Source organism: Manacus candei, unplaced genomic scaffold (genome assembly GCF_025592945.1).
Source record: "Manacus candei isolate 608988 ecotype Guabito, Panama unplaced genomic scaffold, ASM2559294v1 h1tg000132l, whole genome shotgun sequence".
Lineage (NCBI taxonomy): Eukaryota > Metazoa > Chordata > Aves > Passeriformes > Pipridae > Manacus > Manacus candei.
In genome coordinates, this window is record NW_026138180.1 from 246,409 (window position 1) to 268,563 (window position 22,155).

At 53.8% G+C, this 22,155-nt stretch overlaps 2 protein-coding genes across 12 annotated transcripts; one reads left to right on the plus strand and one right to left on the minus strand.

Moving 5' to 3' along the window:
• The first annotated feature begins 676 nt into the window (after positions 1-676).
• CERS5 (ceramide synthase 5) lies at positions 677-19,472 on the plus strand. 8 transcript variants are annotated; one of them, XR_007900509.1, is made up of 11 exons: positions 730-945; positions 5,862-5,967; positions 7,914-8,044; positions 9,036-9,093; positions 9,497-9,547; positions 10,093-10,185; positions 11,746-11,874; positions 12,463-12,569; positions 14,819-14,975; positions 16,536-16,633; positions 18,183-18,299. XR_007900509.1 is itself a non-coding variant. In XM_051771374.1 (11 exons), exons 1-11 carry the CDS (start codon positions 755-757, stop codon positions 18,333-18,335), a joined length of 1,206 nt encoding a protein of 401 aa, XP_051627334.1. In that variant the 5' UTR covers positions 730-754; the 3' UTR covers positions 18,336-19,472. The 8 variants fall into 8 exon arrangements, 6 of the variants coding, with proteins under 6 accessions (XP_051627328.1, XP_051627334.1, XP_051627333.1 ...); XR_007900510.1 differs by lacking the exon at positions 18,183-18,299 and adding an exon at positions 17,703-18,176; XM_051771374.1 differs by having other exon boundaries at positions 16,604-16,633; positions 18,183-19,472.
• A 156-nt stretch (positions 19,473-19,628) lies between these two features.
• On the minus strand, positions 19,629-21,646 carry LOC127462629 (cytochrome c oxidase assembly protein COX14 homolog). Of its 4 annotated transcripts, none has more exons than XM_051771377.1 (2): positions 21,591-21,646; positions 19,629-20,490 (listed from the first exon to the last, which is right to left on the minus strand). In XM_051771377.1, the coding sequence occupies exon 2, from the start codon at positions 20,480-20,482 to the stop codon at positions 20,321-20,323; it is 162 nt and encodes a 53-aa protein (XP_051627337.1). In that variant the 5' UTR covers positions 20,483-20,490; positions 21,591-21,646; the 3' UTR covers positions 19,629-20,320. The 4 variants fall into 4 exon arrangements, with proteins under 4 accessions (XP_051627337.1, XP_051627335.1, XP_051627336.1 ...); XM_051771375.1 differs by lacking the exon at positions 21,591-21,646 and adding an exon at positions 21,285-21,496; XM_051771376.1 differs by lacking the exon at positions 21,591-21,646 and adding an exon at positions 21,178-21,202.
• Positions 21,647-22,155: the final 509 nt, after the last annotated feature.

Below are 22,155 nucleotides of genomic sequence, written 5' to 3' on the forward strand. Positions count from 1 at the left end.
GCGGGAACGCCGCACTGCGCCTGCGCCGGGATAACGGTCCGGCGAGGGGGAGGCGTGGTCAGACAAAGCCCCGCCCACAGAGACGCGGCACCGCTCACCGTGGTGGGCGGGGCGGGACGAAGACGGGGCGGGGTTCAGGGCTTGGCCGCGCCCCACGCGTGGCGGCGCTGAAGGGCGTGGCTTGGTGACATCATCCCTCCCCCGGAGCCGTGGCGAGGGGATGAGGGGCGTGGCTGGGTGGTGGGTGATGAGGGGGCGTCGCCTCTCCAAGCCCCGCCGCGTACGGGCTGTGGCGCGGCCCCCCGTGAGCTGTGGCAGGCGCCGGGAGTGGCGGGATGACGAGTGAGGGGCGTGGCTTGTTCAAAGAGGGGGCGCGGTCTCGCCGAACCACGCCCGTTTCTTAGTGTGGCGCGCCTCGGATTGGCTGGGCGGCGCCACGAGAGGCGTGGCCTCCCCCGCCACGCCCCCGGCGGGCTGAGGCGGGGCCGGGCAGTGGCGCGGCGAGACGAAGAGGGGCGTGGCCTCGCCCAAGCCCCTTCCCCGTAATCTGTGGCCGCACTCGGATTGGCGGAGCCTGTCAAGGAGGGGGCGTGGTCTCTCCCTAGCCCCTCCCCGGGGGTCCGTGGCGGCGCCCGGATTGGCGGAGCGGGGCGCGGATGGGGCGTGTCCTCGCCAGACCCCGCCCCCGTGCCTGTGGCGGCCGCCGGAGCGCGGCGGCGGGAGGAGGAGGAGGAGGAGGAGGAGGAGGCGGAAGATGGCGGCGGCCGCGGCGGCGGCGCTGCGGGCCTGGTTCTGGAACGAGCGGTTCTGGCTCCCGCACAACGTGACGTGGGCGGACCTGGCGGGCGAGCCGGGCGGCGGGCTGCAGTACCCGCGGGCCGCGCACGTCCTGTCCGCCTTCCCGCTGGCGCTCGGCATCTTCGCCGTGCGGCTGCTCTTCGAGAGGTGAGCGCGGGGCCCCCGGGAGGGGGGCTCGGGGGCTCCTGAGAGGGGGCTCCCCTGAGTGGAAAAGGGACGGCGGGTCACCCCGGCGAGCTGTCGCGCCACTCGGCTCTGTCGCGACACGGAGGAGCCCCGGGGGCTGCTGTGGGAGCGGGGTCTGAGGGGCCCCTCCGGTGCTGGGGCAGCGCGGGGAAAAACGCCGCGTTTCCAGCGGCGATTCGCTTTTATTCGCTTTTATTCGCTTTCATTCCCCCTGCCCGGGGGGCGGCTGACGGGGCCGAGCTTCCTTGTGGGTTTTTTTTTTATCATCGCGCTTTTCCCCCGAGCTCCCGGAGGAGGAAACGGGGCTCGTTCACCGCATGGCCCCGGCCGTGTTATTAAACAATTCGCGGCTCTCCCGCACCTCGGGGCGCGCTGGATCCGCCTTATCTGCCCGCGGACAGGTGTAATTCGGGATTCCCCGTCCGCCCGAGCATCCACAAACACGGGATTAACTCACACACACCCCCCCCGGGGCAGGGCTGGAGCCGCGCCGGGGATCCCTCACGAGCCGCGCGTGGGTGACAGAGCCGCTAATTAGCAAAGCGGCTTAATTAGGAAAGCCCGTTAGGCGAAGCGGTTCGTTAAACATTGATTTAATCGTAAATTTCTGCGGGTGGTCGGTGGGGTGGGATGGGCTGGGGTGGTCGGTGGGGTGGGATGGGCTGGGGGAAGGTGTTCCCTGCCCGTGGAATTCTTTAATTAAAGTCCCTTCCAGCCCATCCGGTGGTTCTGTAAATATTTCTAAGCGTGAAAAGGGGCCGTGCGGGACTGAAATGAGTGGGAATCGGGTTGGTTTTTGATCTGTGTGTTCTCTGTCTTAAGTGTGAATTTCCCTGAGCTGTCGGAAGGGAGGAGGTTGGTTGGGGCGAAGTGAAAAGATGGCAAATAAGGAGGAAAAAAAAAAAGGAGAAAATAAGGAGAAAAAAAGCTGGAGAGAAACCGGAGAGGCTCTTCCTTTCTCCTGCTTATCTTTCTGCCCTTAGGGGAAAGAAAAAAAAAAAAAAAAAGGCTTCAGAAAAGCAGTGCAGAGGACCCAGGAGCTGCCAAAATCTCCTCTCGGCTCGGTGTGCTGCTGCTGCCCGGCCTGGCCGAGGGTTGGGACTCGCCAGGAGACCAGGAGGTTGTGAGACACAACAGGGAGGTGGTTGTGGGACACAACAATCCCCCTGGAGAGGGGATTTGTGGGCAGGTCCCCTCCTTTCCAAGCCTCAGTGCAGGTGTCAGTCTGGGGAGGAGGTGCAGGAGATTCTCTTCTCCCTGGCAGAGGTTCAGTGCATCCTTCCACACCAGGTAGCCACTGCTCTGCCCTGATAAAGCCCTCCCTGGTTTGTGAAATTCCGGTTTTGGTGCTGATTTAGGGAGGGGTCAGGTGCCAAATTTAAACCCTGCTCTTGCCCAGCGAGGCCCAGAGCCCTTGGTCTGGCTCCTGAGAGAGTTGTTCCCGTTCTCAGCAGTGTCTCAGGGGTATCCCAGAGTGAAATCACACTGTGGCAGCAAAATCCCAGGGCAGTTCCCAGGGTGTCTGTTTTAAAAGTCCTTATTTTTGAATAAACTCCCTCTTTGTTCCCTCCTGTCATAAAAGCTCAGCTTTGTCTGAATAAACCCCTGTGGTGCATCGATCCCAGTTCAGGCTTTGATTGTGTCAAACGTCTTCCCTGACACACGTTTGGCAGCTGGACTTGATGACTCAGAATTTGAATTATAGGCTCGTGCAGCTCTTTTTGGTTTAGCTGCATCTTCTCTCCCTCCTTCTGCTGTGGCTCCTCAGTGTGAGGAAGAGCTTTGTGCCACAACACTTGTGAATTCTCCTGTAAATGAACCTTTGCACCGTTTTATTGGTGAAACAATCATTACTTTGGCTGCCTGTGGGCAGCTTGTGACTGCAGAGATAAAGCAGGACTTGGGAGAGAAAAAGGTGAAGCCCTGACTCGGTGGCAGGGAGGATTTTTGGGGTAGAACTTCTGCCTTTTTGTGAAGCACAAGGTGCATGAGAACTGTTTGTTACACAACACCCGAGTCCCTGGGCTCCCAAATTGGTGGTGGCTTTAAAATCAGCCTGTTTTGAACAACTGGTGTGAAAAAAGAGTGTGAGCTGATCCCTGGCCATAAAGGTGTGATGGAAGTGTCCATGTGATGGGAATCTCTTGCTGGAAAGGTGTGGCAGCGAGCTGGCCTTGGGCAGAGTTTGCTGCCATTAAGGTTTTATAGAATCATAAAACCATTTAGATTAAAAAAAAGGACCTTTCAAGGTCAGCTCATCCAAATCTTCTCCTCAGAGCAAGGCCAACCTTCAGGCAACTGGTGTCTCTCCTCATCTTGTGCTGTTCAGTTGGAATATCCCCAGGAGTGGGAATTCTGCTCTCTGGGAAGTGTTTTTCCCCCTTTTTTTTTTTTTTCTCCTGGTGCTGGACTCTGGCTGGGCAGAACCTTCTCAGTGTGGGATCTGCTGCAAAACCTGTTCTGGGGCCAAAAACCTGAAATGCCACAGAGGCTTGAAGTCCTTGGTGGACACCTAAATCCCTGGCTAGCTTGGGACTGAGCACAGGACTGACCATTCCCTTCGTGTCCCACCTGCCAAGCTCTGGGATCATGGGTGGAATCAGGAGTGGGAGCTCTTTTCCTTTTCCCAGGGGAATTCTCCTCCCTCAGGAGCCCCAGGGAAGGACAGATGGCACTTGCACTGAGGGATTAGAGAAGCTCCCTCATGACTGGGTCAGACTTCCTTAAAAGTGAGGAAATCCTCCGTGCCATCCCTTTTCCTTCCCCGTTTCTGGGGCTGGCACCACCTCCTGCTTCCAAGTGGCTGCTTTCTGGGCACCTGGAGAGACCTGGAGATTCCTGATCTGCTCTTTGTCACCCCCCCTCCCTGAGCCCTGAGCTGCACCCACGGCCTGTGCCTTCCTCTTGGCTTTTTCTTTTCCCTCCTTCCTGATTTCTGGAGACACAATCTCTATTTTCCCCTCAGGCCTCCTGCTCAGGGCCAGTTTCCTGCAAAATTTGGAGTTTTGCTTGGCTTTTTTTTTTTTTCCTTTTCAATCTTTTAAGTCCTAAAATGAATTATTTCTGTATTTTTTTCTGATTTTCCTTTGCTTGATGCTTCAGGTTTTGCACTCTGCAATAAAGCCCAAACTTTGTGTGGGTCACTGTGAGCCTTCCTAACCATTCCCCCTCCTCTTCACTTGTTCTTAAACCAAAGGAAGACTCTCCTGAGTAACAAAGAAATGGAATTAAGCAGCTCTAGGTACCTCTGCCTTGGCCTGGGGTTGGAGTAGATGCTGTCCAGAGATCCCTTCAAACCCCAACTATTCTATGGAATGTGCAGATTTTTGGATTTTTCAGGTTTCCTCTCTGACAGGAGGCACAACTGGCACAAACTGAGGATTTTTTCAGGCCAGGTTAAGGGCTTGTTTTATTATTTTGTTTGGGTTTTTTTTAATAGAGCTGTTTAAGCACCACGTCCCAGAAAATGAACCAAAACTCTCTTTGTCACCCCGTGATTGCACACGTGAACTTCTCTCTGCTGTCCTGGAGGAAAGCAGAGCAGAAAGGCCTTTTTTATACCTTTATTTCTGTACATTTTTGGGGGGGGTCTTGCCAAGTGTTTCATAAGATCAGGACACAGTTTCTGGCTGGGGGTCGGGGTCGGAAGCCGGGAGCCCTTGGAGCCGAGCTCGGAGGAAATCACTCCTTCCTTTTTTGGTTTTTAATTATTTTTTAATTTTTTTTTTTAAAAAGCTGTGACTGTCAGAGTGTCCAGAGAAGGGAATGGATGCTGGGGAAGGGGCTGCAGAACTCCTGGGAGGGGCTCAGCCTGGAGAAAAGGAGGCTCAGGGGGGACGTTCTCTCTCTCCTGACAAGGAGAGGGGGGAGCCAGGCAGGGGGTGGGGTTTAGGTTGGACATCAGCAGGAATTTCCTCATGGAAAAGGGGGGTCAGGCCTTGGAAGGGGCTGCCCAGGGAGGTTTGGAGTCCCCATCCCTGGAGGTGTCCAAGGAAGGTTGTGAGCAACGGGGTTCTTTCTCAAAATAATTGATTTAAAAATACTAAATATTGCTCCTGGGCCACCAACAGGAGGGGAAGCAATTCCCATATCAGGTAACACAGGCACTTCCCTTGGAACCCCGAGCCCATTTTTGACACAAAAGTGCAGCAAAACCTGGTGATTTTGAACCTGTTTATGTTTGGTTTAGTTGCAAACCTGGGCTTGGTTTCAGAGTCTCTGTGCTGTAAAAATTCAGGGAGAGTTAAATCAGCTTTTGGAATATGTGGAGCACCAGGGATGGAGTGAGATCCTGACACCTGGAGTCTTTCAGGCTGGGGGGACTTGCATCTTCCTCCCTCTCCTGAAGGAAAGGAGCCACTTTATTCTCCCCAAAGACAAAAAAAAAAACCACACCAAAAAAAGCATCTTTTGGGAACTGTCTTGCTTGAACTTCCCTTTTTTTTTTTTTCCTGAGCTATGTGACACCGAGGCCTGCTTTGAAAATAAGGTATTTTTTGGTTTTAGGGCTTCATCTGCAGCATTTCTGCTCGCAGCAGACTCTTCCCAGTGATCTGGTGTTTGAGTTCTGAGGAATGAGGGTCCCCCTGGGGAACACAATGGGATCCTTGCAAGCCAAGGCCACTGAGATTTTAATTCTTCCCTCTGATGTGCACAGAATGTGCTGCCTGTGATCACCAGCAGGACTGAGAAAAGGAATTACTTCACATGGGAAGTTTCTTGAAGCAAAGCAAGTGGAGGTTCCAGGAGGTGGAGGTTCCCCAAAGTTCTGCAGCTGGTGGCAAATCTGGGGGGGTTTTTTTTTGTGATTCAGGCAGAGGAGGGAAAATAAAACTCCTGTTTTTTTAATGCAGCTCTTTCCCTGGGAACTCTTGCAGGTTTATTGCCAAGCCCTGTGCCATAAACCTTGGCATCCAGGACAGTGGACCTCACAGAGCCCAGCCCAATGCAATCCTAGAGAAAGTGTTTACATCCATCACCAAGGTGAGTCAGGGGGTCAAATCCTGCTGGGAATGGAGGCCTGCAGGGGAGGATTTGGGGAAGGGGGAGGCTTTTTTGCTCCCACTCCTGTGGTGGGAGGGAAACATCTCCCCCTGTGCACTCCCCAGTGGGCTCCTCCTGCCTTTGCTTTGCCTCTGGTGTGTCCAGGTGGGAGCAAAGTGGATTCCCTTCGTGGCTGAGCCGTGGTTTTCTGCACAGGAAAATCTGCTTTTGGATAAAAATGTTCCCCTTTTGCAGGCAGGTCCTTCAGTCCCTGCCTTTGGTCCAGGTTGTGACTCCTGTGGCAGGAGTTTAACGAGAGATTTCCCAGCATCTTCTGCTGGGAAAGAGCTTCTCTTTTCCTTGGACTTTGTCCCTTTGCTGGTTTTATTGGGTTTTGTTGTGAGTGCCTTCCCCTTATTTGTGCCATTCACTGTGGAATTGGGCAGCAGCTGTCAGTGCAAGTGGGTTGTTCAGGGAAATGTTCAGTCAGATGGAGGGCAGGACATTTAATGGTGGCAGGAGGTGTTTCTTGGGATTGCTTCCTTTCTTTCCCCTTAAGCTCTCAGGGCTCCATGGCTCCAGAGCTTTATTCAGTATTTATTTATTGAGTGTTTTACTCAATATTGACAGTGAAATCCCTGCAGGCAGCCAGAGAGAGATTTTTCATTACAGATAAAGGAGTTGGAAGGTTTGATGTTGAGATTTGGGGATGCTGACCCTCATCTCCTGGAGCAGATAAAGGGGAATTCTATAAAAAAAAAAACCCTCACTAAAAAGTCCTCCTGTGGGAACATTTAAAGTCCTGAGAGGTTTGCAGTCCCCAGGATCTGCTGCTGGCTGTGGGGAGGACTTTAATGCAGGGGGTGTCCTTGAAATGAATGTTTGGAAAGCCCAGGAGGTCACAGGCTGTGCAGAATTTATCTGCTGTGAAACCAGAGCTGCCTGGGACTGTCCCAGGGAGCTGTGGCTGCTGCTGGGGCTGGAGAGGTGGCACTGGAGCAGGGAGAGGGTTTCTCTGCTGCTCTGGAATCCTCCTTGGGGACAAGTTCCCTTCCAGTGCAGTGCCAGCCCCCACCATTAAATCCCAGTAAGGTGCTGAGGGCTCTGGTTGTGAGGGGCTGACAGGGCACAGAAAATCAAATTACAGATGACTTTGCCTCTCAGCTGGGCAGGCTGGGGACTGTGTGTTAAATCAGCACCCTGATTTTGGGGGGTGTGTGTGTGCAACTCAAGCAGTGAAATGTGTTTATCATCTGTCAGGGGTAAGAGCTCCCTGGCAGAGCTCGTTTAAAGGACACTGCTCTGAATTATCTCCCCCCCCCGGGCCATTGGAGAGGGAGTTGCCAGGTTTGGTTCACTTTGTCTCTGATAAATCCATTTGTCTTCATTCAGACAAACTCCCAGGAGAGTTTCCAGCCAGAGAGCAGCGACGTGTTCTTTATCACAGAACTATTTCAGTCTTCGGATTTATTTCCGTTTATAAACTTTGATAGCAGAAATAACACAATTTCTACCCGTGCCCTTTAGAACATACAGACATCTGCTGTGCTAAACCAGCTCTTACTTTTAAAGCTTCCCTGTCCTTGCTGTGAGTGGGAACCCCTTAAACTTCTCCTTCAGCTTTGAGCTCCCCGAGTTCTGGGCTGTTTGAATGGAGGTGCAGCTTTAACAGGTAGGACAGGACACTTTAACAGCTCCTCCCTCCCCCAAAATTAAGGCATCCTTGGTCAGCTGATGAAATATAGGTGAGGAAATGTCCCACCAAAGCTGAATAATTAAGTAATTAGTGGCTTATGGAGGTTAAACCCGAGTGAACGTTTGTGGCGACGGGTTCCTGCTTTTGGGCTCTCTTTTAGTCCATCCCTGGGGTGGTTTTTTTGCTACCTGTGCATCACTTCTGCTGGGGGGAGTGGGAGAAGTGACCCCCTTGTTTGGTTCTCCTTCAGTCTCCAGATGCAAAGAGGTTGGAAGGCCTGTCCAAGCAGCTGGACTGGGACGTGAGGAAGATCCAGCGCTGGTTCCGGCACCGGAGGAACCAGGACAAACCCACCACCCTCACCAAGTTCTGTGAGAGCATGTACGTCTGGGAGGGGCTCCTCCTCTCTAACCAACCCCTGGGGCAGCTGCTTGTCCAAACCAGGCCCTAAATTCTCCCCCAAGCAAAGGAAGGGCTTCCTGAAATCCTCAGATCCTCAAATATTGGGGGGCTGAGGGACCAGAACACGAGCACAGGGCTCGGTCCTGCCACCAAAGAGCAGCTTCAGGCAGTGGGGCAGGTCCTTGATGGCCCCTGGCTGTGCTCAGGGGGGGTTTGCACGTGCCCAAACTGAGTGGAAACCTCCCCAAAAGTGGCCTGCTGCCTGCCCAGCTGCAGGGTTTGTTCCCAGCCACGGTGACCTTCTGGCTCACACAATGTGCAGACTCTGTTGCAGCCACTTCTTGGCTTCCTCTTCTCCTCATCCTTTGTTCTCTCTCCCTCCCTGAGCTCCTGCACTCACCTCTGCTGCTGGAGCAGCACCTAAATCACTTTTTCCTGCCTCATTTCTCCTCTGCTGCTGGAGCAGCACCTGAATTACTTTTTCCAGACTCATTTCACCTCTGCTGCTGGAGCAGCACCTGAATCACTTTTTCCTGCCTCATTTCTCCTCTGCTGGTTTCTTTCCAGTAACTTTCTTCTCATTAATTCTTCCCCCCTCCCAGTGTGGTTTTTTACCTGCTTAAAGCCACCAGGTAAGAGGGGCAAAAATATCTCTGTATTAGGGTCACTCTGGGTAACAGTGACTTTGCTTGTTGTTATCTTGCTGCCTATAAAAGCACACGAATGGTGCATGTTCACCCTGAACTTCAGACTGGGCTGTTGATGCAAACTCGTGTGTGGTGTGAAAAACTCCTCAATGGGTTTATCTGACCTGAAATGTTCAGGAATGAAGGTGAGTGAAAGCTTTTGAGGTGCCAGAATTGGGGTTTTTTCACCATTAGTTCGCTTTTTTTTGTGATAATTGTTAACCCAGAAGCTGCTTCTCTGTCCTAAGCTGATTTTTCCACTTCTTTTTTTTTTTTTTTTCCAGGTGGAGATTTACATTTTATTTAAGTATATTTTTTTATGGAATCAGGTTTCTCTGGACGGTGAGTTTGGTCTGTTCTCCGTGGCTGCAGCTGGGTTTGGGTCTGTCCTGCCGAAATTTTTAGGGGGGTTTTTTTCTTTTTTTCCCCTCTCCTTCTTGAAGGGACACAGGTTCATCTCTTTGGGTCTTTATTATCATTATTAGAGCTGTATGATTATTCCTGGAATTTCCATTGCAGTATAACTCCCATTTAAGAAGGTTTTAATGCAATAAATGCAGCTTAATAAGAATAAATATTTAATACAATAAATTAAATTGCATTGAATGCAACAAATGTAAACGGCAGAGTCAAGATAAAATTTCAGTGAGATAAAATTTCTTTAGGTGATGGGGATTTAAAAACTGGGGGGTTTTATATAATTTATATATAAATTATTTCTATAATAACTTCCCTTTCCCTTCAGGCCCCCTGGTTTTGGGACACACGACAGTGCTGGTACAACTACCCTTTCCAGGTAATGAGAGGAAACCCCTTCCTAAATTCCACCTTTTTTGGACAGTGTCAGGTTTTATTTTTCGTTAATGTGCTGGACCAAAGCCCTGACATTTCTGTCTTTACATCCTGGTTAGGTTTTGGCAGCAGCAGAGTTTCCTCAGACACAACTGACTCATTCATTTGATGTTTATTTGCTGCTGAGATTATTAAAAGTGGGGGGGGGGGAGGAGGAAGGGGAAAAAAGGGATAAAATCGTGGTGGTAATTTATTTATTTGCTGTGTAGAGGCCAACCAGTCTGTTCCTGCCCCAGGGGTTGTAAATATTGACAAGGGAATTTACTCCTTTGGAATAAAGCTCCAACACACAAATAGGGTTGTGTGAGTAAAGCCTGGAGTGAGACCTTCTGTTGCTTAAAGCTTGTTGTCACTAAACCTTTAATCATTTAACTTGTGCCTCAGCAGTTCTGGAGTGGGATGGGAGAGGAGGAAGGGGGGGAAAAAAAAAGTGATTTTAATGTAAATTTTAAGGTGTGTTTTGCCTTCTAACTGTGCTCTGTGTTGCAGCCTCTAACATCCAGGCTTTATTATTACTATATCTTGGAGCTGGCCTTCTACTGGTCCCTCATGTTTTCTCAGTTTACAGACATTAAACGGAAGGTGAGATGAACCAAAATTGAATTAACTGCTTAATTTTGCTTAACAGCCAAAATAATAATTAATAACAATGATAACAGCAATAAACAGGACTAACCAAAAAATGTGAACAGAGCTAAATCATTATAATAACTCTCTTTTCTTCCTCGTTTCACACCTTTGTGAATGTGAATCCTCCTGTAATCACCACCCAATCCTGGGGGGAAAAAAGGGAGGAACAAGCCTGACCTGCAGCCTGGGGGATCCTCAAGTCCCTCTCACCCTCCAGGGGAAAAGGAGAGGATCACTCAGTACCTCCCAATCAAAAATTAACAAACCCAACTGCCTAAAAATACATTTAAGGCTTTCAAGGAAACGAGCTGCCCCCAAAGCTGCTGAGCAAATGGCAAACCCTGATAATAAATGGGGTTTTTGAGGGTGATTTTTCATCTGGGTGTGGAGCAGGTGACGAGTGGCCACAGTTGCTCAGATCTAATTCTGTTCCAGGGTTTGGCTCCTTGTTTACCCCAGTAAATCAGGGGGGGTTTTATTTCTCCTGTGAGAAATAAACTCACAGGGTTTTATTTCTCCTGTGAGAAATAAACTCACAGGGTTTTATTTCTCCTGTGAGTTCCACGAGCTGCAAAGCAGCAAATTATCCCAAATCTTGCTTTGGCTGTTAAAAAAAACCAAACCAAACCAACAAAAAAAAACCAAACCAAAAACCTACAAACAAACAAAAAAACCCCCCAAAACAAACAAACAAAAAAACAAACCAAAAAAAAAACCCAAAAAAATAAAAAAAACCAAAACACCAAAAAAAACAAACCAAACCAAAAAACCCCCAAAAAAACAAAAAACAAACAAACAAAAAAAACCCCCAAAAAACCCAAAAAATAAAATTAAAAAAAAACACCAAAAAAACCAAACCAAACCAAAAAAAAACCCAGGTTTGCCTGGGATTATTGTCAGTGCTGAAATACTGGCAGGTGAGGCCCTGGGGGATCTGGTGGAGCTGCAGACAGGGAGTGATGAACAGCCTCTGGGCCGGTGTCTATGATGTTTAATTTGGATTTTAACGAGCTCATCACGTTCCCCACTGCAGCAGGGGGAGGCCCAGGGCCACGGGAGGGCTGTGCCCGGGGGCTGAGCTGGAGAACAGCCCTGGATATTGTGCACTGGAGAGGTTTTTTGTGATGGAGAGGCCTCCTCCTTCCCTGCTGGGTTATCTGGTGCTCTGTGCCCGCTCTGCCCCTGGCAGGGTTCGAGCACTGGCAGCAGCAGCAACGCTGAGATCTGTGCCAGGAGCCAAGAGCAAACCAAAAGGAGCCAAAAATAGGGGCCATGTGGTGTCCTGTCAGTCACTTCAGAGGGTTCCAGAGGCACAGGGCCAGGGGGGTGCTCCCTGTACCTGCAGGAGCACCAGAGCTGAGAGACCCTTCTGGAATCCTCCGTGGTGACGGTGGGTGTGTGGTGAGGTGGAGTCAGAGCCCAGGCTGAAGCAGTGACCCCACTTTGGTGGCTCTGTCCCAAACCTTTGTGGGTCTTTATCTTTGGTTTTTTTCCCCCCTTCCCTGTTTCCAGGACTTCCTGATCATGTTTGTCCATCACTTGGCCACGATTGGGCTCATCACCTTCTCCTACATGAACAACATGGTGCGGGTTGGGACCCTGGTGCTGTGTCTCCACGATGCCTCAGATTTCCTCCTAGAGGTGAGTTCCCTGTCAGAGTGCTGCTGTGATCCCAGGGGGACAGGCTGACGTTCCCACATTCCCCCCATTCCTGATAAAAGGAGTTAAATGTGCCCTGGAACCCGTGCTGCTGCTCCCGCCCCGCCAGCTTTTCCTCCTGGCTGCCTCAGTGCCGAGGAGCACAGAATTCTGGAGTGGTTTGGATGGGGAGGAACCTCAGGGATCATCCAGTTCCACCAGGCTGGGCTGCTCCAAGCCCTGTCCAGCCTGGCACTGGACACTTGCAGGGATGGGGCAGCCACAGCTTCTCTGGGAAATCCATTCCAGGGTCTCACCGCCCTCACAGGGAGGAATTCCTTCCCAATATCCATCTTCCCTCTGTCAATGGGAAGCCATTTCCCCTTGCCCTGTCACTCCAGGCCCTTGTAAGTAATCTCTCCCCATAGGATCCTGTATAATAACAAATAACAATAATAATTACACACTCTAATAATCCCTAATTGTTCCAAACCGTGCGAATGTGACTGGGAGTTTTTCGAAGCTCTCCAGCCTGGTACTTACAGGGGTGCACAAAGGGAATAATATTCCTGTGTTCCTTGCCTCTTTTAGGCTGCAAAGCTGGCCAACTATGCCAAGTACCAGCGGGTGTGTGATGCTTTCTTCATGCTCTTTGGGGTCGTGTTCATCGTGACACGGTTGGGCATTTACCCTTTCTGGTGAGTGGGGTCCTGTTTGTTCTCCCAGTCCTTCCTTTTTGTTTTCAGGCTCCTCCCAAGCATTCCAGCCTGTCCCTCTGAAGCTGCAGAGGCCCCCCCAAGTGCTGCTTGGGGGGCAGGAGGTTCCAGCAGGAACATGAGAAACCTCTCCCCAGTCAGCTGAGGGGGTGGGAGAAGGCATCAGAACCCCAGTCCCTCTGCTGAGCAGGGATGACAGAGCTCATTAGCTGGGGCAGAGGCAGCCAGAATCTGCCCTGAGAGGCTTGGAGGGTTCTTTGCTGCTCTTAAGGGGTCTGAGAAATGATCACCAGCGAGGCTCAGTCTCTTGAGGTGATTCTCTCTGGGATCTGGCTCAGTCAGGGCTGCAGTTTCTCATTTTTATGACACTCCTGTCCCCGTCCTTGTGTCGTGACTGCTCAGAGCCTGAAATTAGGTCTGAGGTTTCTGGAGAGGTAAAACCCTGGATAAATGGCTTAAGAGAGAATCATCCTCTAATGAGATTCCCTCTCACCTCAGCAGGTCAGGCTCGGTGAGGTGCTTCTCTTAATGAGCTGTTGTCCATTTATTGTCCCTGGTGAAAATACTGCCTGTATTTATTCCCCAGGCCATGGGCAGCTGGCATTCCCATTCTTTTTGGGTGCCTGGTGGGCAGAAACCATCCTTTCACTTTAGGATCAAGAGTTGCAAGTTAAAGCTCTGCCTTATTTTCCAGTAAATGCACCAGAGGAGCCTGGACGAGGAAGAGCTTTAATTCTTATTTCTTTGTGAGCTCCTTCCAGGGCCAGACCAGAGAGCTGGGGTTGGTTTTGCAGCTCCTGTCTGTCATGAGGGGATGCTCTTCCCTCACACCAGCGTGCTCAGCATCCTGTAAATCTTTAATGTGTTTTCCACTGGCTGTAATGTCATTCCTCAGCTTTCTGGAGGAATCTGGCAGCAGCAGCAGCAGCAGCAGCCCTGCAGACCCCAGGCTGTGCCACTTCACGTGTATTCCCTTCCCTGATTAGCCACATGAAACATCAGCAGATCCCTGGAATTGCATTTTAATTCTTCCATAAACCTGCTGGGAGTTAAACATTTCTGGGAGGTGCCTTTTGGGGCGTTTTTGGTTCTTGTTTGAAAAGGCTTGTTTTTGCTTCGCTGGGAAAATGTTAAAAGCTGGGTGAGAGTTAATGGTGTCGTTAAAGGTCTCTCCATACCTCTCTGCACCATAAAATCTAAAGTGTTTATTAAATTACTTAAGGACTGGCAATAACTCCCAGCAACAGGAACAGCAAAACAGCGAGGAAAGGAACACAAAGCTTGGGCCATAAAAGCAGCTTTGAGGATTCCTTGAGGGATCTGTAAAGCTCTGAGGGAAGAGAGGAGCACCCAGGGAGGCCTGCTGGGAACAGAATTCCTCTCTGATCACAGAATCCCAGGATCATTTAGGTTGGAAAAGCCCTCCAGGATCACCGAGCCCACCCTGTGCCCACCTTGTGCCTACCTTGTCCCCCAGCCCAGAGCCCTGAGTGCCACATCCAGGGATGGGGGGGACTCCAAACCTCCCTGGGCAGCCCCTTCTAGGGCCCAACAACCCCTTCCATGAAGAAATTTCCCCTAAACTCCAGCCTGACCCTCCCCTGGCACAGCTTGAGGCCGTTCCCTCTCGTCCCATCCCTCATTCCCTGGGAGCAGAGCCCGATCCCACCCGGCTCCAACCCCATCAGGGAGCTGTGGAGAGCGAGGAGGTCCCCCCTGAGCCTCCTTTTCTCCAGGCTGAGCCCCCCCAGCTCCCTCAGGAGTTCTCCAGCCCCTTCCCCAGCTCTGGACACGCTCCAGCCCCTCAATGTCTCTCTTGCCCTGAGGGCCCAGAACTGGGCACAGCCCTGGGGGGGCCTCAGCAGTGCCAGCACAGGGGGACAGTCCCTGCCCTGGGCCTGTGCCCACATTATTATTGATCCAAGGGCGAGGACAGCCTGGGCAGGAAGGTGTTAACACTTGTTTTGGTGTCCAGAGCAGCCTGACATCACTTCCCAGGAAGTTGTTATAAATAAATGCTCGTGCTCTGGGAGAAGGAAGCTGGCAGCAGATCCCCCCCCTGTGTTTGCTGCTCAGCTCAAACGTTTCTCATCAGCCTTCAGCCTTGTCTCCTGGCCCTGGCAGGAGCAGAGGCAGCAGCTGCTCAGTGAGACACACAAACTGCTGTGCATCTGGCCTGTCACCCCCCAGACAGCCCCTCTGAAACGTGCTCCTGGCTCTCTCCCCCTCAGGATTCTGAACACCACCCTGTTTGAGAGCTGGGAGCTGATCGGTCCCTACCCCTCCTGGTGGCTCTTCAACGGGCTCCTGGTGACCCTGCAGGTCCTGCACGTCATCTGGTCCTACCTCATCATCCGCACGGCCTCCAAGGCCCTGGTGAGGGGCAAGGTAAGGCCTGGGGTGGCCTTGGGGGGTCCTCTGTCCTACAAACCCTGGTGAGGGGCAAGGTAAGGCCTGGGGTGGCCTTGTGGGGTCCTCTGTCCTACAAACCCTGATAAAGGGGCAAGGTAAGGCCTGGGGTGGCCTTGGGGGGTCCTCTGTCCTACAAGCCCTGATAAGGGGCAAGGTAAGGCCTGGGGTGCCCTTGGGGGGTCCTCTGTCCTACAAACCCTGATAAGGGGGCAAGGTAAGGCCTGGGGTGCCCTTGGGGGGTCCTCTGTCCTACAAGCCCTGATGAGGGGCAAGGTAAGGCCTGGGGTGGCCTTGTGGGGTCCTCTGTCCTACAAGCCCTGATAAGGGGCAGGGTAAGGCCTGGGGTGGCCTTGGGGGGTCCTCTGTCCTACAAGCCCTGATAAGGGGCAAGGTAAGGCTGAGGGTGGCCTTGGGGGGTCCTCTTTCTTACAAGCCCTGATAAAGGGCAAGGTAAGGCTGGGGGTGGCCTTGGGGGGGTCCTCTGTCCTACAAGCCCTGATAAGGGGCAAGGTAAGGCCTGGGGTGCCTTGGGGGGTCCTCTGTCCTACAAGGCCCTGATGAGGGGCAAGGTAAGGCCTGGGGTGCCCTTGGGGGGTCCTCTGTCCTACAAGCCCTGATAAGGAATCCTGAGAAATTGGGGCCCTTTGGTGGGGGCTGGTGCTGGTTCTTGAGGGACCTGCATCAGGAGTTCTGCAAGGAGAGTGATTTTTTTTCCCCTTGGTGTGTGATTTTTTTTTTACCTCTGCAGTTCCCAGGTGTTGCTCAGGAGGTTTCCTGTGTTCTGGGCATGCAGGGAAATAACTTTTCCAGCATGCTCAAATGTTTTAGCAGTAGTGGTGGTGTCAGAATTGTTAGGTGCTTTGGAGTTTTAGGTGGTGACAGGCTCTTTTTTGAACTCCAGGATGAACACACAGGATGTTTTCCAACGACTTCAGCTGGTCCTGGGGATGTGCTGAGGGTTGGGCACCTTCACCTGTCAGCACAGACACTGAGCTCCAGCGTGGAGGGAAGGGACTCTCAGGGATGCAGGGGGGTTTGCTGGTTGTCAAAGAACCTCAGGATGGTTCTCTGGGTTGGACTTAAAGATCATCCAGTTCCAGGCCAAGGTTGGATGGGCCTTGGAGCACCTCAGTGGAAGGTGTCTGAGGGTTGGAACTGGGTGTGATCCTTCAGGTCTGTTCCAACCCAAACCATTCTGTGATTCTGTGAAAGAGCAAAAGCTGATTTGGGAGGACAGATGCTTTTTTCCAGTCAGATTTTGGTGTTCTGAGCCGAGTTTCCCCTCGTGGCTCTACATTATTCTGTGGTTTTTGACTTCAGCTGCCCCCACACAGGGATTGTGACTTCCAGAAATGTTTCTGTCGTGGTTGCCTGTGGCAGGGACTGTGGGGGAAGGCAGGTTTGGGGAGTCTGAGCTCTCCCATCTGTTCCCCACAGCTGCTGCTGCTGCAAATGCCTGATTTTTCTGCCTCTGGAGCTGTTTCTGTATCCTGAGTTCTACACCTTTTTCCCTTTCCTTGGTTCTCTCCTGTCCAGGTGACCTAGCCAGAGAAAGGACTCTAAGCTCTGTCTTCTTCATTCTTTTCTCCTTTTCTCTGTGCCAGATTGGAGCTGGACAGTTCCACCCTTTGCATGTAAGTGTGACCTGTGGTTCTCTTTGTTCACTCAAACAGGGCTGTGTCCAGGCCAGGACAAAAGCAGAGCTCTGGTCTTGGGGCTTTGGTGCCTTCTCCTTCTCTCCCTTCTCCTGACAAAGTGCCAAAATTCAGTTTTTTTCCAAAGGGCAGAGCAGTGTCCTGGGGTCTGATCTTACCTGCTGTCACCTGCCCTGCATGACCTTCACTCTCTGGTTTCACACACTCTGATTTCTGTCTTGTGAGGGGGAGAGGACAGGAGAAAACTGCTCCTCCCTGTGAAAAGGAGTAAAACAGTCCCTTATCCCCCAATAGTGGGGAAAAAAAAACTCAAGGGATTTCTGCTTCCTCCCAGTGACCCTTTGAACTTCCAACACAGCAGGAGATTGGGGGACAGATAATAAGCAAAAGTTCTGGCAAGGGGCAGAACCATCCAGCAGGGCTCCTGGAGATCATTAACTTCACCTGGCTCCCTGCCAGAGCTTCCCTGGAGTTCAACCACTCCCTGCTGCTGGAGGGCCCTGACCCTGACTCAGGGTGGAATCCTGGAATCCTTGGAAAGCTGGGAGCCAGAGTGCTGGCACGTGGAGCCCACGAGGGCTGCTGGCTGCAGAGGCAGGAGGGAGGAGAGTGAGGAGCAGGAGCAGGGCCCTGGGGAGGTTTTGCCCCTGGCACCTGCCACCTCCCAGGTGTGTGTTTGCAGTCAGGGCCGGGTTCATGGGCTCTGCCCTCTCCCTTCTGGCTCCACAGGGCTGGAGTAGGGCCCTCCTGTGGCACCCAAAGTCCCCCTGGAAAGGTTCAAATCCCCCCCCACGGATCAAACTGAGCTGGGTTTGCAGCTGAGGCATAACCCTGCTGGCAGATCTGGATCTCTGGGATGAGGCTCCTCCCGTTCCCAGCGGCTTTGCTGGGATCAGACACTGCCTTTGTTCTCCCATCCTGCTCTCCCAGCAGGCCCCTGCTCCTCAGGGGGATCTCCTGGATGAAGCAGCCACCAGGCTGTGGGACTGGGAGGCACTTGGTGCAAAGCAGTGATGTGATAAATTCAGCTGGTTAATGTTTAAAACAGCAGAGCCTCTCCCCGTGGGACAAAATGTTCCCTCCCAGGCTGATACACTGCTGGGGCTTGGTCATTGTGCCCACTGGTGATTGTGGCATGGGAAAGTCTGGAGTCAAAACAAGTTGTTTAGAGAAATGGCCTTTAACCCATCTAGAGTGGAGCTCTTGGAAGACAAGGATACCCCCAGATCCGTGGTGTCCTCTGACCTGGTGAGAGCACAGAGGGTGAAGGGGCTTTCACAGGTGCACAGGGTGTCTGGAAAATGGAACTCACCTCCCCAGGTTGCCATTTGCAGTGTGTGTCTTGTTCCTAATGCCATGACAGGATCCTCCTTGGGAGCTTGAACTGCTCCAGGCTCAAATGTGGGAGGTAGATGTGACTTGAAGCTGGTCCATCATGTGGACACAACCCCCTGACTGCTCTTTTCTGTGCATTTTCCAACTCCCCTTCTCCTCTCCCGCCACCCAATTCCCACTGGCCACCTCTCAGGTGTCCAAGGACGACCGCAGTGACGTGGAGAGCAGCTCTGAGGAGGAGGATGTGACTTCCAACAGCACAAAAGGAGTCTTCAGCACTTCCAGCAACGGCTCCAACCGCCTCAACGGCCACGTGGCCGGCGGCCAGTGGACAGGGGAGGAGTAAGGCCCTGGGCTGGCCCTGAGCAAGCATGGACTTCTCTTTCAATTATCTAGTTGTGTTGAGCTCCACATTCCCAAGTGATCTTTAATCAAAACAAAAAAAAAACAACAACAACGAACCCCCTTCCCCAGACACCTCCAGCAAAACCCCGACCGGTCCGAGGGACGAAGCCGGGGCGAGAGAACAGAGCTGCAGGTTCCACCTCGAGCCACTTTTGTGCTTCAAAAGCACAAGAAAAAAAAAAACAAAAACAAAACAACCAACCCCAAGTTGTTGAACCCCGAGAGTTCCTGTTGATGTCTGCAGAGGTGTCTTTTGTTTGGTTGGTTTTTCACTGGGATCAAACTCGAGGCAAGAGCGGGTTTGGACGGGGCCGGTCCAGAAGCACTCCAGGAGCCACTTGGGAGCAGGTTCCAGGTCCAGAAGCACTCCAGGAGCCACTTTGGGAGCAGGTTCCACGTCCAAACCAGCCCTGGGGGAGGCAGAGACTCTTTTTCTCAGCCTTGAGCTTTGAACTGTGCTGCCCCAGAACTGCTGTCCTGGCTCGCCCCCGGGGTGCTGAGGAGGTCCCAGCTGCTCATCTCTGCTGTCACCAGGGACCAGGCCGGCGTCTGCTGCCTCTTTTGGTGCTGCAAACCCCTCTGAAGTCTTGACCAAAGCCCTTCTGTGAGGGAGGGGGGGGAGGTAGGGGGGGTGGTTTATTGCCCCTGAGACAACCAGCACAATCCAGGCCTTTTAAATTTTGTTTGTTTGTTTGGGTTTTTTTCCCTGTTGCAAATTGTGGTTTTTGAAGACTTTTTCTAGACCTGCTGGATCCAGTTGGCTGAGCTGGGATGGGAGGGAGGATCAGAACCGGTGGGGCTGGGTTTAACCCTCCAAAAAATGGGATGTTTTGGTCCTGTAACTCCCAAGACAGAAGTGAATGTTGCTGCTCTGATGCTGCAGCTGTGGAGGAACCCAGGGCTGGAAGAGCAGCCACACCGTGGGCTTTTGCTTCTCTTTTTTTTATTTTTTTTTTAACTCAATGGTACTTGGGGGCAATGGAATGGTCAATCAGGAGCAGAATTTTGGAAACTTCTCGACTCGTTACCATTTTATACTGTTGTTTACTCTTATCTCCGATTAAAAGTTGCTTCAGAACCTTGGGGTGAGGTGTTCCACGCCGAGTTTGGAGGAAGGTGCCCCTCTGGCCGTGGCAGGGGGGCTGGAACTGGGTGATTATTTAAGGTCCCTCCCAACCCAGCCCAGCCCAGCCTCTGGTTTGGGGGACACCACAAACACAGCACCACGCCTGGCTGCTTTCACACGGCTTTTATTGGGCCCAGGGGGGCAAAAGGGTGGGTCCTGCTGCCCCCTCAGTCAGTCCCAGTCCTGGCTCAGCTCCTGGGGTTGATTCCAGTCCCAGACTGGGTGCAGGACCAGTCCCAGGCCAGACTGAGCTCCTGGGGCCAGTCCCAGTCCCAGGCTGGGCACAGGACCAGTCTCAGGCCAGGCTCAGTTCACTGGGCCCAGCTCAGCTCCTGGGGCTCGTCCCAGTCCCAGATTGGGTGCAGGACCAGTCCCAGGTCAGACTGAGCTCCTGGGGCTGGTCCCAGTCCCAGCTCAGCTCCTGGGGCCAGTCCCAGATTGGGTGCAGGACCAGTCCCAGGCCAGACTGAGCTCCTGGGGCTGGTCCCAGTCCCAGCTCAGCTCCTGGGGCCAGTCCCAGTCCCAGATTGGGTGCAGGACCAGTCCCAGATTGGGTGCAGGACCAGTCCCAGGCCAGACTGAGCTCCTGGGGCCGGTCCCAGCTCAGCTTCTGGGGTTGATTTCAGTCCCAGCTCAGCTCCTGGGGCCAGTCCCAGTCCCAGACTGGGTGCAGGACCAGTCCCAGGCCAGACTGAGCTCCTGGGGCCGGTCCCAGTCCCAGCTCAGCTCCCAGGGCTGGGCACAGGGCCGGTGCCAGGCTGGTCCCAGCTGCCAGGCCCGGTGCCAGCGCCAGCCCAGGCTCAGCTCTGGGGGCCAGGCGTGTTCTCCTCCCGCTCCCGGCGGTGCTGGAGCATCCTCTGGACGCGGACACTGCACAGGTACCCGGCGTAGAGCGTCAGCAGCATCATGGAGCCCGAGAAGGCCTTGTAGCCAAAGTCTGCCAGCTGCTTGCCCGACACCATGGCTGTGCCTGCGGGGGGGATCACACTGTCACAGGACCATCAGGGACCCCTGGAGCTCCCCCAGCCCGGCCAGGGTCGCCTGGAACACGTCCAGGGGGGTTTGGGATGTCCCCAGAGAGGGGGGGACCCCGAGCCCTCCCTGGGCAGCTGTTCCAGGGCTCTGCCAGCTTCCATGGGAAGTTCTTCCTTGTGTTGAGGTGGAACTTCCCGTGGTTTAGTTTATGGCCGTTGCTCCTTGTCCTGTGGCTGAGCACCACCGAGAAGAGCCTGGCACCACCCTGGAGATATTTGTACCCACTAATGGGATCCCCCCTCACTCCTCTCTTTCCAGACTAACCAAGCCCAGCTCCCTCCATGTCTCCTCATCAGAGACGTGCTCCATACCCCACTGGGACCCTCCTCCCCAGGTAGTTCCTTGACTTTCCTCTCCAGAGGAGCCCAGAACTGGACGTGGCACTCCAGATGTGCCTCACCGGGGCCGAGCAGAGGGGCAGGATCCCCTCCCTGGCCTGCTGGCAACGCTCTTCCTGACGCCCCCCGGGATCCCACCGTCTTCCCCGGCCCCTGGTCACACTGCTGGCTCAGTCACCTTGACCCCCAGGTCCTCCTCCATAGTACCTGTGCCGGTACTTGGGGTCGTTACCCAGTGCCGGTACTTGGGGTCGTTACCCAGTGCCGGTACTTGGGGTCGTTACCCAGTGCTGGTACCTGGGGTTGCCCCTCCGCGAGCGCAGGACCCCGCGCTTGCCCTTGCCGGAATAACCCCATTAGGTTATCCTAATGAATCCTAACAGCTCATTACCCTTCTCTCCGCCCAGTTCTCCAGCCCTCAAGTGGGTCAGCCGCTCCCACCCCCACCCCCGGTCCCGCAGCATCCCCAAAAAACCCCCTCAGGTCGGTGATCAATAAGACCGGGCCCAGTATTGAACGGCGGGGACGCCAATGACCGCACCGCGGGCTTCCAGGAGGGCGGCGGTGAGCGGGGCCGGCAGCGCCCTTCCCGTCTCGTCCCTCCCCATCCCACCGCACCCCATCCCACCGCACCCCATCCCACCCCATCCCATCCCACCCCATCCCATCCCATCCCGTCCCGTCCCTCCGGACTCACCCGCTCCCGCCCCGTGTCACGTGTCCCGCCGGTGTCACGTGCCCGACGCCGCCCTCCCCCTCTCTGCCGGGAGGGAGTCACGTGCGCCGAAACGTCACGCGGCGCCGCCCGCGGGAAGCCCGCGCGGCGGCGCCCCCACAGCCGCTCTCTGCCCCCCCCCCCGGGCTCCCTCCCTCAGGCCGCCATCGCTGCCCACACGGGTCTCCCGGCACGGCATAGCCCTTGGCCGCGCAGGGGTGGAACAGAGGCTGCCCGCCCCCCCCCCTCTGCTCCCTGCAGCCCCGGGACTTGGAGGTGTGGTACCATCCGAAGCCATCGTGAGGGTGCCAATGCCTTCTCAAGAGTCCCAGTGGCTTCGCAAGGGTCCCAGTGCCATCCCAATGATCCCAGTGCCATCCCAATGATCCCAGTGCCATCTCAGTGGTCCCAGTGTTCTCCCAAGGGTCCTGATGCCTCCCCGAGGGTCCCAGTGCCTTTCCCAGTGTCCTGGTGCCTCCCTAAGGGCTCCAGTGACACCCTGAGGGTCTCAGTGCCTTCACAAGGGTCCAGTGCCATCCCAGTGATC

Excerpts from the sequence above, each read along its gene's own strand:
- CERS5 (XM_051771374.1), top strand. The coding sequence starts at position 755 with ATGGCGGCGGCCGCGGCGGCGGCGCTGCGGGCCTGGTTCTGGAACGAG. Across the intron at positions 9,548-10,092 it reads GGTACAACTACCCTTTCCAG|CCTCTAACATCCAGGCTTTA; the intron begins GTAATGAGAGGA and ends TCTGTGTTGCAG. Across the intron at positions 10,186-11,745 it reads TTACAGACATTAAACGGAAG|GACTTCCTGATCATGTTTGT; the intron begins GTGAGATGAACC and ends CCCTGTTTCCAG.
- LOC127462629 (XM_051771375.1), bottom strand. The coding sequence starts at position 21,357 with ATGCTGCGGGACCGGGGGTGGGGGTGGGAGCGGCTGACCCACTTGAGG. Across the intron at positions 20,491-21,284 it reads AGAACTGGGCGGAGAGAAGG|GCACAGCCATGGTGTCGGGC; the intron begins GTAATGAGCTGT and ends TCCCCCCCGCAG.